This window comes from Natrix helvetica (assembly GCF_964273705.1).
Source record: "Natrix helvetica genome assembly, chromosome: 2".
NCBI lineage: Eukaryota > Metazoa > Chordata > Lepidosauria > Squamata > Natricidae > Natrix > Natrix helvetica.
Window position 1 is genome coordinate 80,544,562 of NC_138552.1, and position 14,613 is coordinate 80,559,174.

Here is a 14,613-nt window from a genome sequence, read left to right on the forward strand (position 1 = left end):
CTCGCAGGTATGGCCTCCTGCCCTTTCGAGGGCCCACCTTGAGGACGGCTTCATTAACCCAGAGAGGTGGAGGAAGCGCACATTGAGGGGTTTTTTAATTAATAGCTTTTTAAAAATTATAAGGGGTTCCAGGGATGGGGGGGGAACAGGTCAGGAGGGATGGGAGAGCCAGGCATCTAGGTGTGGTCGAAGGAGGAGGGAGCGGAGTGGGGGAGGTGAGGGGAGATAGCATTCCTGTGCAGGGCTCTTTGATACCAACGGTCGTGGGGAGGGGCAGGTGCGAGGACAGATCAAGAGCGCGTAGTCGGTTGGGAGACAGGGGTTTTTGGTCATTCCCGGTCGTTTGTACCAACCCCTGCATACTAGGTGGTCAGGATCTACAGACCCAAGGCCTGAGACTGCTGTTATGCAACGCGAGGTCCGTTGTCAATAAGGCCCCCCTCATCCACGATCTAATTTTGGAGGGGGAGCCGGACCTCGCAGGAATAACCGAGACCTGGTTGGGCCACGAGGGAGGTCTACCCCTCGTGGAAATGTGCCCGCCAGGTTATCGAGCATTTCACCAGCCTCGGGCCCAGGGAAGGGGCGGCGGGGTAGCAGTGATTATCCGGGAAGACTTAGAGCCGAGAGAGTTCACCGTGCCACAGACATCCGGGTGTGAGTCCCTTGTCGTGAGATGGGGCCCAGGGAGGCAGTTGGGCCTGCTGATAGTATACCTGGCTCCTCGCTATACGTCAGCGGCCCTGCCTGAACTCCTTGAGCTGATCTCATCGGTGGTGGTTGAGACCCCCAAACTTTTAGTGATGGGGGATTTTAATCTGCCGTCGATGGGAGAAGCGTCTGAGGGGGCCATGGACCTGACCCAGTTAATTCAGGGCCCTACTCACGAGGGAGGCCACACGCTGGATCTTGTCTTTGTCTCTGGCCAGTGGATGAGTGATCTGGGAATAGGGGATCCCGCCATTATTCCCCTGTCATGGTCGGATCACTCACTTCTCCGGCTGGACTTCCCTGGTGCTACCCCCCGCCGCGAGGATTCGGAACTGGAAGGTATTAGATGGTTCCGCCCCAAGCGCCTGATGGAACCAGATAGGTTCCAGACGGAGCTTGGGCCACCTCCTGTGGACCTGACCCGCCCCCGAGTGGAGGACCTGGTAGACGCATGGAATAGTGCGACTACCGGGGTCCTAGACCGGGTGGCGCCTTTGCGGCCTCTCCTGCGGCGACGAACCACCCTGGCCCCTTGGTTTACCGAGGAGCTAAGGGTGATGAAACGCCACAAGAGACGCCTAGAGAGTCGTTGGAGATCCTCCCGTTCCGAATTTGACCGAGCACAGGCACGAGCCTATTTGAGGACGTACCTCGTGGCATTAAGAGCGGCCAAACGTCAACATTGCGCCGCTCTTATTGCGTCCGCAGATAACCGCCCTGCCGCCCTGTTTCGGGTGACTCGCTCCCTCTTGTTTGAGAGACCGCGGGAAGCCCCTTTACAGGGCAGAGCAGAGGAGTTTGGGAAATATCTACAGGACAAAGTCGCTCAAATCCGGATGGGATGGGCCCCTTTCAGTGGTTCAGTAGAGACGCCCGTGGCGAGTCTTGAGGGACCGCTTTGGGAGGAGTTTGACTCGGTTGCCATCAAGGATTTGGACAGGTTGCGTGGACGTCTGCGACCCACCACATGTTTATTGGACCCGTGTCCCTCCTGGCTTGTACTGGCATCCTGGGAGGTTACGCGCGACTGGCTCCTGGGCCTAGTGAACGCCTCGTTGGGTGAGGGGTCTCTACCGGCCACCTTGAAAGAGGCGGTGGTGAGGCCCCTGCTCAAGAAGCCTTCCCTGGACCCAACGGACCTAGTCAATTATCGTCCAGTCTCCAACCTTCCTTTCTTAGCGAAGGTTGTAGAGAGTGTGGTGGTACAGCAGTTCTCACGTCACCTGGAGGAAAATGATTATCTAGACCCGCGCCAGTCCGGCTTCCGACCCGGGCACAGCACGGAGACGGCCTTGGTCGCATTGGTTGATGATCTCTGGAGGGCCAGAGATAGGGGTTGTTCCTCTATCCTGGTCCTATTAGATCTCTCGGCGGCGTTCGATACCATCGACCATGGTATCCTGTTGCACCGGCTAGAGGGGTTGGGAGTCAGGGGCACCGTTTTACGGTGGTTTGGCTCCTACCTCTCTGACCGGACGCAACGTGTGTTGGCAGGGGAGCAGAGATCGACCCAGAGGCCACTCACATGTGGAGCGCCACAGGGATCGGTGCTCTCGCCTCTCCTGTTCAACACATACATGAAACCGCTGGCCGAGATCATCCGTGGTTTTGGGGTGGGATACCATCTGTATGCTGATGATACTCAGCTATACATTTCCACCCCGAACCACCCCAATGAGGCCGTCGAAATGATGTCCCGGTGTTTGGAGGCCGTACGGGTCTGGATGGATGGCAACCGACTAAAACTCAACCCTTCCAAGACAGAGTGGCTGTGGCTTCCGGCCTCCCGGTTCAATCAGGTGCTTCCATCTCTGGCCATCGGGGGCGTGCAACTAGCCCCCATGGAACAGGTGCGCAATTTGGGCATCCTCCTAAATGCCCGGCTGTCCATGGATGACCATGTAACAGCCGTGGCAAGGGGGGCGTTCCATCAGGTCCACCTGATGCGCCAATTGCGCCCCTTATTGGACCGGGATGCCCTACGCACAGTCACCCATGCGCTAGTGACGTCTCGCCTGGACTACTGCAATGCTCTCTACATGGGGCTTCCCTTGAGATGCACTCGGAGACTACAGTTGGTCCAGAACGCGGCCGCGCGGGTGATTATGGGGAGGACTAGATACTCCCCTGTAACACCTCTCCTGCGCGAGCTGCACTGGCTTCCTGTGGTCTACCGAGTGCGTTTCAAGGTTTTGATTATGATCTTTAAAGCGCTTCATGGCACAGGGCCTAGTTACATGCAGGATCGCATCCTGCCCCACACATCCCTACGACCAATTCGCTCACACAGAGAGGGACTTCTCCAGGTGCCGTCCGCCAAACAGTGTCGGGGGGCGACACCCAGGAGCAGAGCCTTCTCTGTGATGGGCCCAGCCCTGTGGAATGACCTCCCCCGTGACATCAGGATTACTTCCGATCTCCGCTCCTTCCATGTACAGCTGAAGACCCACCTCTTTCAATTATCTGGCCTGGCTCAACCATAATTTTTCTCACTCCTCCTGACTGTCTTTTTAAATTTTAAATTTTAATTGTACATTGGGTTTTTTACAATTGGGGTATTTTAATGGTGATTTTTAACTGTCTAAATGTTGTAATTTGTTACCTCCTCCGTGCATGTGTGTCTTTGTATATATGTATGTTTGTGTGTTTGTACACATGTTTTATGTTTTATATGCCCATTGTACGCCGCCCCGAGTCCTGCCTGGAAAGGGAGCGGCTAATAAATTCAAATTATTATTATTATTATTATTATTATTATTATTATTATTATTATTATTATTATTATTATTATTAATAATAATTATTATTAATTTGGGGGGTTCTGTCATAATGCCAAACAGTGGCTAAGCAACCAGTTTTAAGTCAAGGACTCCCTGTAAACAAGATAATCACTGGCAATACAGAAACAAAAACATTTTCATTGGATGAATTGGAAAGTTGCTCCCATTTCTGTAGTTTCCACTAGAACCGTTATTGCAAACCTGTGGCACGCGGAGCCATTTATTAGGGCACACAAGGCATTGCTCTGTCAGCTTTTGGGGGAAGATGGGAGATTAAAGTATAGATATTCATTCTGGGATTCATAAAACTATTATTAATTTATTCAAATAATTTATACGGCTGCCCGTCTCACAACAGTGGCCCTTTCACAACCTCCATTTTGCATCTTTAACCATCAAACCAAACAAACACACAAGCATACCATTGGACTTTAATAATATGATTTGAGGTGATTTGGAAGCTATTACATAGTGGCTAGAGGCCACAAGCAGCCACCCACAGGTTACTTACCATTGCCTTAGCTGATTAACACGCAAATAAAAACATCATTGGATCAGGTTATTTGAAGCAAGAATGGTACCATAACATTTTCTGCTTCCTTCTTACCCTCAATTTCTGGGTTTGTGCTGCAACTCCATTTGGATGCATCATGGCTATAAAAATGGGAACATCACCAAGAGGGCTTCCTACTCCTCCAGCAATACTAACTCCCAAAGAATCTGAAGGACCCTGTTAGAACGAACGCAAAAAATAGGGGGAGATGGGTGGTTTAGGAATAGGACATATAAATAAATAAAAGTTTACTTTGTTCTGTTGGTAGAAGCAGTTTTCTAATCATGACAGATTAGCTGGCTTTGGCTTAATGTAGAACACAAAATTAAATTTTAGGTGTTAATACAGTAACCTCAAGAATCGCAATGTGAAACTTTATAGTCATTATAACTCTTACAGGGCATGGAAGGGTAAGCAGAAACTCTGACCTTATTTTTAAGCAAAACCCATGGCCAATTTACCTCACAAAATAAAATGGAGTAACATAGAAGGAAACATGGAGGCAGTTCCCAGGAGAGCTGCTATCTAGCTTTCTTTGGTGTGTCAGCTGCATTCCTATCTGCAGCAGGTAGGAAGCCTAACTGCTTGCTGTATTATAACTCAAGACTCATCACTATTCACCTGGAATGGAAGCCACTTGGTATGGAGTTGCTTTTGAGGATCATATTGCTTTGAATTTATTACATTTTCTTCAGAAATAGCTTCCCCTTAGACATCAGATTAACTCTTTGACTGCCCTTATAAGAATCAAAATCTCCTCCAGAGAGCACCGAGAAATACTACTGTATATGTGCTTATTGTTTTGCTGCTTTATTTCTATTTTAACTTAATTACTTTGTTTTCCATGTATTTACCAGGAGAGCCTGAATAAAATTTACTTCTGATATATTCTGTGTGATCAACCCCTACCCCCCCCCCCAAAAAAAAATAATTAACAGACAAAGGTAATTCTTTTTCTCAACTCCATACTGGTTGCAGACTATGGGAGGTTTTGACTGATCTAAATTGCATTCCAAAATGTGAAAGCTATAATAAGTATTTGAATGAATAGCTCAAATGTTTATGTCTGTAAATGCAAGAGTCTGTGAACATTTTGAGAACTACAAGGAAACATTAATACAAAATACATATTCATTTCTTTGGTTGATTTTAAAAAAGCATGTCCCCTATCTTGATTGATTTCAACATGCATTAGCTTTTAGTTTGATTCCCACTTTATTACCAGTATCCTTTCTATCTTATTAAGAAACATAAAATATGAATGTTTAAATGTCATTAGTACACATGAAATACACCTTTTCATTAGCAATTTTAGGGAAGTACTACAATCCTATAAAATCATGCTCCCTCTAGTGTATGTTTTTACCTACAACTTTAATGTAAAGTACACTTGTTTCGTCTTGCAAAATCTGATATGGAATGGCCTGTTAAATAAACAGCAGTTTCAAAAGCTATGTCTAATTTTTTTTAAAAATGTAACTAAAACCATTTCAGAAGGATATAATGCCAGTAGAAATTATAATTGGTATTCAAGCGATTTACGTATCAAAATGTTCCTGATATTGTAATATTGAAACAGTACTACATACTGGATACAAAAATAAGGAAAATGATTATCTGCTATTCTCTAGTTAAGTCAGTGGTCTACAGTGACTTATGGCACATAATCATTCAAGAATAGTTCAAATTCTAGCCAAAGCTACAATATGGGCAGAGCTACTAACTCATCATACTTGATGAAAAAGTAATCAGTCAATCACTGTGTTTGATTAAAGTGAATACAACTATTTGTAAACCTTACCACTGATAGTTATTTTAACATTAGTCACTCTTGCAGACAGTTTTCATCAGAGCTAATTTGCTGCTGTAGACAAGATCAAAACTTGCCCCTGGAAACTTGCCCAGGAGCTCAAGGATTTGAGCATCAACATCTAAGGGCCCGGGTGGCATGACCATCTACCTCTTATGCCCTTTCCAAAGTAACTGGGTAGTAGAGGAATAGTGCTTCTTCATAAAAATTTATATAGTGGAAAGGAAGCAGCGCAGCTTACTTCCTCTGATCCTTTTGTACATTTTAAAAGCTTTCTTTAGAATATTAAGGTAAAGGTTCCCCTCATACATATGTGCTACTTGTTCCCAAATGTAGGGGGCGATGCTCATCTCAATTTCAAAGCTGAAGAGCCAGCGCTGTCCGAAGATGACTCCGTGGTCATGTGGCCGGCATGACTAAACCCTGAAGGCGCACGGAACACTGTTACCTTCCCACCAAGGTGGTCCCTATTTTTCTACTAGCCACTGAGCCACCATGTCCCTCATAGAAATCTTGCGTTAAAGCAGGTTTTAAAGATTTGTTACTCTTACTTTGCTTTGCACGCACATGCGCACACACACCTACAATGTTATGTTTCAAAATAATATGAAGTTTATGAACAAACATCGCCCATATGGACTACCATGCAAATTATTTTGCATCCTCAAGGGAGCTGTGGGCTTCCATTTCCTGAATAACAAGCCTGCGCTGTCCTGTGGTGAACAGGCTCTGAAATTTCAATCAAACTGAATCGAGTGCCTTGTAATATGAAGTGGACCAGGAAAGTACCAGATTTTTAAAAATAATTATGTTTAAAAAAAAAAACCAGCAAATGTCTAAATATTCATTATTATGAACAACAGGTCTCTTTTTAAATAAAAGGAGAAAGCAATAATCATAATTCTGAAAGATAAAAGATACCTAAGAATAAAGCTTATGTCACTCTTAATTAAGGGAACAATCACAAAAAAAGTTAGAAAAAATATTTTTAAATCTTAACCCACAAGATGAAAAACGTGATGTTTAGTACAAATTCAAAAGTTCCTTTTTAAAACCCAGTTATTTACTGAAAATTTTGCTCATCGTATTTTCTCCAAGCCTTTCTTATTTTATTAAATATGCTGGAACCTACTTACCTTTTTTATTTCAACTGTTCTCAATCCTTGTATTTCAGACGCCACTATTAAAACACAGAAATTATGGCTGTAATTTTTTTATTTCAAACTACTGAATTTTCATGCATTTTAAAAGGCTGCCTTGTTTTTAGAGCAGGAAAAAAAAATGCCATCCATAGACCATAGCTACTGTTTCACAAGAGCAGACATAGAAAAATGCTTTTAGGTTGGTGCTCATCTCCTTTCTGCAATACTGGAAATATATTGCTTTGGCTATATTATAAAAATGCCTGGAGAAAATATCATTTACTGTCTTTGAACTTCCACGCTCATGTGATTCCAATCTGGATCCTTGGCAACTGTCTGGAACTTATGATAGTTGCTATGTCCCCAGTCATGTGATCATGAGTTGTAACCTTCCCTGCTGCCTTCCCACAAGCAAGGAAGGTCACAAATTGCTCTGTTAAGTCTCCCCCACCCGTGCCAGCTTCCAGTCCCTCTGCACTTGTCTCAATGTCCACTCACACACCCTTGTGTGCCTGTCTGGAACCTTGTGCTTGCACTGAGCCTCCCCTACTTGCCACCACCTCACTGAGCCTTCTTCAGCTTGCACTGTGCTCCCCTCAACCATACACCCTTCCCAAATCTTGCTGTGCTGATATTGTATTTCTCCTGCCATTCATGCATTCTTCTCCACAAGCAGCAATTAACCTATGCCTTGCTGTGCTAGTATGCCTTGCTGAGCCTCACTGCATTCATTCTGCGTCTCCACCACAGCCAACATACTCTCCCTGAGCCTTGCCACGCTCATACTTTGACTCACAAACCCTTCTCTAACCTCCCTCACCCAAATGCAGCCATCCCAAGCCCAACTGCATTTGCACCATGTCTCCCCAGCCACCCGCACACTCCCTTGCACTCATTCGCACCCAGTGGCAGTCACGTACCTATTTACTAGCCTGCTTGCAAGGTACCTACGATTTGTGACTTCCTGCCAGCTTCCCCACTGACTTTGGTTGGAAGGCGGCAGGGGGTTGCAAGCAGTTCCTCACTTAATGTCCCACAATCTTTGCTTAACTATGGCAACAGAGACTGCAGAGATTGCCATCGCTAAGCGATGCACTCACACAAAGTGACACTTTACGACTACATTGCTTAGCAAAGGAAATCCCAGTCCTAATTGTCTTGCAATTTGTTGTAGTCCGCCAGTGGCCAACCGGGAGACAGGCCCTTGGCCAATAATGTGGGAGGCGACCTGCTGGTGACTACGGGTGCCTTGGCCGATGACATGTCCTTGTGCTTGCACTTAGCGGCCCTATCTGGAACCGCAGATGAAGTGCGAGCCCCATGGCTAGAGGCCCTAGTCCTAGTGCTGGCCTCGGTGGTCTCAGAGTGCAGTGGGGAAGAGGTAGAGGGCCCAGTGCTGCCTCCAGAGGTGGGATGATCCACCATTATAACTAAGAGGGAGAGAGAGAGAGTGGAAAGGCTCAAACTCACATCCAAATATCAGAGTGAATACACTGCTACAAATAGCGAAGCTGGCTCAGGCTGCTGAGATCAAAAGGACAACAGTGGGTGCTGAAGCGGAATAGCAGTGAACCGACCTCCTCAAGCACAAATAAGGCCATTGACACGTCACCGCAAATCGGGCGCAAATTGCAAGTCACACCCCTTCTGGCTGCTTTTTCAGGGTAAAAACAAACGGCTCCCAAAATGGCCGCCGCCAGCAAACAGGGCATGAAATTCAAATTCAGCTCAAAATGGCCACCACTCCTCGCCAGAGACCTTCAGCGATCATTATCGTGGCGGTAATGTAGCAGCAATGAGAGCGGCACGGCAGCGGCAAAGCAACAAAGCCACTCTGGAACAGATCACGCTAGATTAAGCAGATCGTGCCCACCCCAACCGGTGCGAGAGTGACGAACCGACTCTCAACTGCGGTCACAAGCAAAATGGAGAGCGACGGACCTACTCTCATCCGCAATACGAACACAAGTCAAACAGTGCGGCTGCGATTCTCTGCAGGAGATAGCTCCCCCAGCCGCAAAAGCCTCAAGGGGCTTGCTGAAAGTTTCCAATGAGGTCGAGGCTAACAGTGAACTGCCGCCCGCCGAAACAGTCAGACAATACGAATTGTGCCTCGCCAATTTCCACAAATAATCAGTCAAACATAGTGAAGAATCCAAAGTTGAAGAATGTTAATTTTGTATCTTATCCTAGAGCAAATTATTTTACGTCTCTTTAGGCTGGACTGAGTTAAAAAAAAAACTGAACTATCCCAATCAGAGAAGGCGTGGTCAACAATTACATAATTCAGTTTCTCTTCTAATGGACAAAGTTAACCATGCTTGGATTCCCCAAGCAGCGCACAGGAGAACTTCATTTAGTTTATAGCATAGCAATATATCATATAATAAACAATATAAATAATGACTAGTGAAACTTACAACAATTCTTCTTCAGAGTGCTTTCGTAACTTTCAGGCGGGTTGGATACACCACCTGGAAAACTGAATGATGTCAGGCTGCCACTTCCTTCACTGACCTTAGAGAATTACATCAAAATTATTCTGGAATCGTTGCTTTCTTTCTAAGCCAATGCTAGCTAATAGTTTAGCATCACACATAATTTTTCTGGAAATATACCTACCAGTTTGGATCCGGGACATGCTTTCTATAAGAGCAAAGATAAAAAATCTGGATCTAAAAATAATACAGGCTACAATATATTCAACTATAACAGTGGATTTGGAAAATTGTCTGGTATGGTTTAAAGATTGGACACAGGCAGAGAGAAATCTATTTGAAGAAACATTCGTGATTCCATGTGACACATATTATTTTCCTTACAGAATAGAGTTCTTAAGCAATTATCCTAACTGGAAGTATTGTAAAGACATTAGAGAGATGATAAACAGTTCTATCCCCTCTATCTCTATACCAATACAGCTCTGAAGATTTACTCTGCTTTAATTGCGACAGCAAAAATGATAAAAATGACAATTTGATGTTCAGTGTGTTGGTAGATAAATTTTGACATTCACAACTTGTGAACCGGTCTCCTAAATATGACTTTTAAAGGTATTTAACGTGGGCCTGTTCAACCAATTATGGAATTTAGTTGTGGGCTTTATTATCTTTGATCATATTCTACAGAAAAGTCATGTCAGAATAAAATCAAGTTTTCCTTGTTTCCTTTTTAAAATATCAAATAACTGGTTTGACTTTTTTTCCCCCCAAATGAAATCGGTGCAAATAGTTACAAACCTGGCTGCTCTGAGACAATCTCCTCTCTGAATGGAACGAACTCGCCTTTATTCTTCCAACTTCTAGTTTAACAATACCTAATGAGCACTAGGGAGAAGACATAATTGGTTAGGCAATAGTCTTGATCAGGGAGCAATGAAGTCTTTTCTTGGTTGAAAAAAAAACCCCAGCCTGCCATTGGATACAATTATTAGCTGAAACATTTGCATAATTTGTATAATAGGATCAATTGATATTGGGACTGGATGACTCACACCTAAAATCCCAAATGGGCATAAATATTTCTCATGCTTCACACCTATTATGTGCATTTAAAGGCTCAGTGTAAAGATCTGTCCATAAACATCATTATATAAATCTGCTAACTATTGGAACACCATTGTTTAGCAGCAATTGTAACAAAAGGCACTTCTACCTTATACAATGACTTATGACCACAAATGGGGCTGGAATTTCCGCTCCTAAGCAAGGTGGTTGTTAAGTGAGTCATGCCCATGTTTATGAACTTTTTTGTCAGAGTTGTTAAGTGAATCACTGCACTTGTTAAGTCAATCATGTGGTCTTTTGAGCGAATATCGCTTCCCCCACCAACTTCGCTTCTCGGAAGCCAGCTAGGGAAGTCACAAATGGCAAAAATATGGATGTTGCAACTATCCTAAATACATGCCAGTTGCCAAGCACCCAAATTTTGATTACATGACTGTGGGGATGCAACTTTTAACTGCGAGGACCAGTTGTAACTCACTTTGTTCAGCGACGTTGGAATTTTGAATGGTCAATTAATGAATGTTTAGTAAGTCAAAGACTGCCTATACTTAGAATGAGAGATATTCTTAACAAACCATCTAAGTCCGTGATGGCAAACCCATGGCAAGCATGTCAGAAGTGGCACGCAGAGCCATGTCCCGTTGCTCTTCCAGATTCCAGCACACCGGCCAGCTGGTCTTCATACATGCGGGTGTCAGAAACCAGAAGACCAGCTGCCCAGTGCTGATGCATGCGCCAGGAACATGATGTTCCAGTTTCTGGCACATGCAGGCGCACTGGCCAGCTGATCTTCCAGTTTTTGGCGCGCACTCCCATTCGGCACTCAGTGCTCAAAAGATTCACCAACACTGATCTAAGTAGACATATGAAAAAAAACACTGCAATGCAGAAAGAATCAAAATCTAATTTTAAAATCCAGCATCAATTTCTTCAACTCCATCATGACTCTAACAAAAAAATATATTATCTCTTCTCTTAGCACCTTTAATGAAATTTAACCTCTAACAACTGACTTATTTTTCATTTTGGCCACTCAAGGCTTCCTGTGTTCTTCTACAAACAAGCCACAACTGAAGAAGTCATTTAAATAGTAATCAGTTTTTTTCAACTGGTACTTCAGTTAAGTTAAATCTAAACAAAATACCATGTATAATTTTAATAGTGATGAGTACAGTGAAAATATTTCTAAATCAACTGCTCAGTTCAGTCCCTTCGTCTGATTTATACTGGGAAACATATATAGTAGTATTACTGTCATTCATTAAAAAATAACAAAAATGAACCCACTTTTTGTTCAGTGACCAAGTTTGTTAAATGAAATGTTCACTAAGTGAACATGTGACTGAGGTACACAAAAAGAGAGAGAGAGAGCAAGAGATGCTGCTAAGATCACTGGCCGTTGCCATCTCCTTCAAATAACATTCTCTCATACAGCTAAACCATCGTTACTCACATCAACAATATCGTCAAGAGTGTTAATTTGGTTGTAAAGGTGCACATTGATTGGAAAATGAATTTTTTATTACTATTTATTATGATGATTAATGGCTGCTAGTTGAGGTAGTCATTAAATAAGGAGCATACAGCTTCTGTATAAACTATTTTAAAAAGGGATTGCAATCCCAATACATTTATCTGATTTTATCAAAATAATTATACCCAAATCAAATCAAAGATGAGCAACAGTTGAGGTTTTAACCAAAGAGGGTCTGGATCGGATTCTGAATGAATGTAATATTTTATCTCAAATCTAGTGTACCTTTAATAAGGCCGCCACTGTCTCCTGGTTAGCGTTTCGAACATCTTCATCATTCACCATTAATATCTGGTCTCCTTGCATTAATCTTCCATCCAGATCTGCTAAACCTCCTTTGACAATGTCCGACACAAACACTCCAGTGTCATTTCTACAAATGCAATATTCATGTGTGTTTGTTTTATTTAGTTACTTATTTGGACTCTTATATACCGTCCTATCATATGTCTGAGTTGATCTATAAAGAGTGCAGAACTGTATAGATTTAATTCTTAATCTCTATTATTTTTAAACATAAACTCTAATTTACTGTTTTAATCATTCTTAGAACATTCATAAGATGTTTATAGTCATATGAAATACAATAAAATACTACTAATCTGCTTTATTTAATATTAATTTTACATTTTTATAAATTTGTGGCTGTTATTTCTACTTATTTCATACATTTATAAAATCTCATTTTATAAAAACCCATTATTAAAAAGGTATCATAAATTTGTTTGGTTAAAAAAAAATCTCACAAATGAATTTGGGAGCCAGGATTACGTCAGGGGCACTAAATAAGAAATGTCTTTTAAAACCCATACAGATTTTTTTCTACTACCACAAACACAAGAGTTTGGCTTAAGGAGACACAAGTGTATTTAGTGCTAGCAGGGCAAAAATCCTGTAATCTTCCATTTGGGGAAGAGGGAGGATTGGCCTGTAAGATATGCCACAACTTAAATTCAAGGGTAACGATGGGTAGAAAAGGAGAGCATGCTGTTGCATAGGATATACAGAAGAGATAGGGAAAGTGGTATAAGGTACAACAGTCTTGACTTACTCACCCAAAAGACATTTGATTTTTTTCTTGGACAAAACCTAGAACTAATGGCAACCAGTGGCACGCAGAGCCCTCTCTGCGGGCACATAAGCAATCGCCCCAGCTCAGCTGCATCGCACATGTGCCTCCCACCAACCAGCTAATTTTGGGGTCTCTGCCATGCATGTGCGTGGGGCAGGGGTCACACGTGCATGCATGGGGGGCATGAAGTGGCATGCTCATGCACAGGGGGCGCACCCCCTGCGGCCTGTTTTTGGTCCCAGGAGGCTGCAGGGAGGCCTACTAGGCCCAAAACGGGGCGCGGGGGGTCACACGTGCATGCGTGGGGGAAGCGGGTCACACGGGGGAGTCATATGTGCATGCACAGGGGGGCGGAGGGTGTCTCACAGGCATTGCATTATGGGTGCGCACATGCACTGTTCTGCACACGCATGAGCGCTTTTGGCACATGACGACAAAAAGGTTAGCCATCACTGACTTAGAACAATCCAGATATTCTGGGTATCAATTCTCTTAGTCTATGACCCAACCAGAATTGTTTGACTGAACCTTTAAGCTACAGTGTGCCTGTTTCATGCACATAATAATACATATTTTCTGATTTGTAAGCGCACCTAGCAAATAAATCCCCTAATAAGCTGTTTTATTGGGTTGACCTGAATATATATATATATATATATATATATATATATATATATATATATATATATATATATATATATATATATATACATATACATATACACATACACATACACATATATATATATATATATATATATATACATACACACACACACACACACACACACACACATACACAGAGAGAGAGAGAGAGAGAGAGAGAGAGAGAGAGAGAGAAGGTAACTGAGAATTAAGCAGGAAGCCAAGAGTACACTGAAAGTAAAACCCAACTTGTACTATTTGGTTGCATTGCCTTTTCTTAGAAACCTTGTTTCTGGCAAAAAATTATATTCAGTATGGGTTTTAGAAGAGCCCCTCTGTACCTACCTTTTCCCAACAATACTTAATCCAAGTCCTTTGCCTGGTTTCTTTTGTAATTCGATATTCAGAACATCATACATGTCTTCTTCTTTATATTGGGCTTCATCCCTGTAAACAGTCAGGCGGACTTTTTGTGGTGTCTGTCTGAGAACATTTATAGCTTCATCATGCGTTGCGTTTCTTAAGTCAATACCATTCACCTAAAATGAACGGACAATGAAAGCTGAATACATTCGCTTACTACAAAAATAACATAGATTTCCACAACTGCCTTTTTCTTCCCGTCATTTCTATGTCCTACACAGAAGGATTCCATAAGTTTTATAATGTTTAATACTTTACCTCTAAGATTTGATCACCGGCCCAAAGTCTTCCATCTTTGGATGCTGCTCCTTCTTCATATACTTCGTGGATAATAATTGCTCCCTGTAGATTTGAAAGATTCTATCACTGAGTTGTTAGACTTCTTTACCATGTATTGCAACTATCTTAGCGTAAAGAAAAGAGTTTGAATGTAGGAA

The 14,613-nt window shown here is 43.0% G+C and overlaps 1 protein-coding gene across 2 annotated transcripts in view; it reads right to left on the minus strand.

The window, feature by feature from the left end:
* MPDZ (multiple PDZ domain crumbs cell polarity complex component) overlaps positions 1-14,613 on the minus strand; it is a 140,692-nt gene that overhangs the window by 17,250 nt on the left and 108,829 nt on the right. For both annotated transcript variants that reach the window (XM_081945779.1, XM_081945780.1), the window contains 7 exons: positions 14,435-14,518; positions 14,099-14,292; positions 12,262-12,409; positions 10,236-10,322; positions 9,417-9,513; positions 6,991-7,034; positions 4,099-4,221 (listed from right to left, as the gene is read on the minus strand). In XM_081945779.1, coding sequence (XP_081801905.1) covers positions 4,099-4,221; positions 6,991-7,034; positions 9,417-9,513; positions 10,236-10,322; positions 12,262-12,409; positions 14,099-14,292; positions 14,435-14,518 — 777 coding nt within the window. The remainder of the gene's footprint in view (positions 1-4,098; positions 4,222-6,990; positions 7,035-9,416; positions 9,514-10,235; positions 10,323-12,261; positions 12,410-14,098; positions 14,293-14,434; positions 14,519-14,613) is intronic.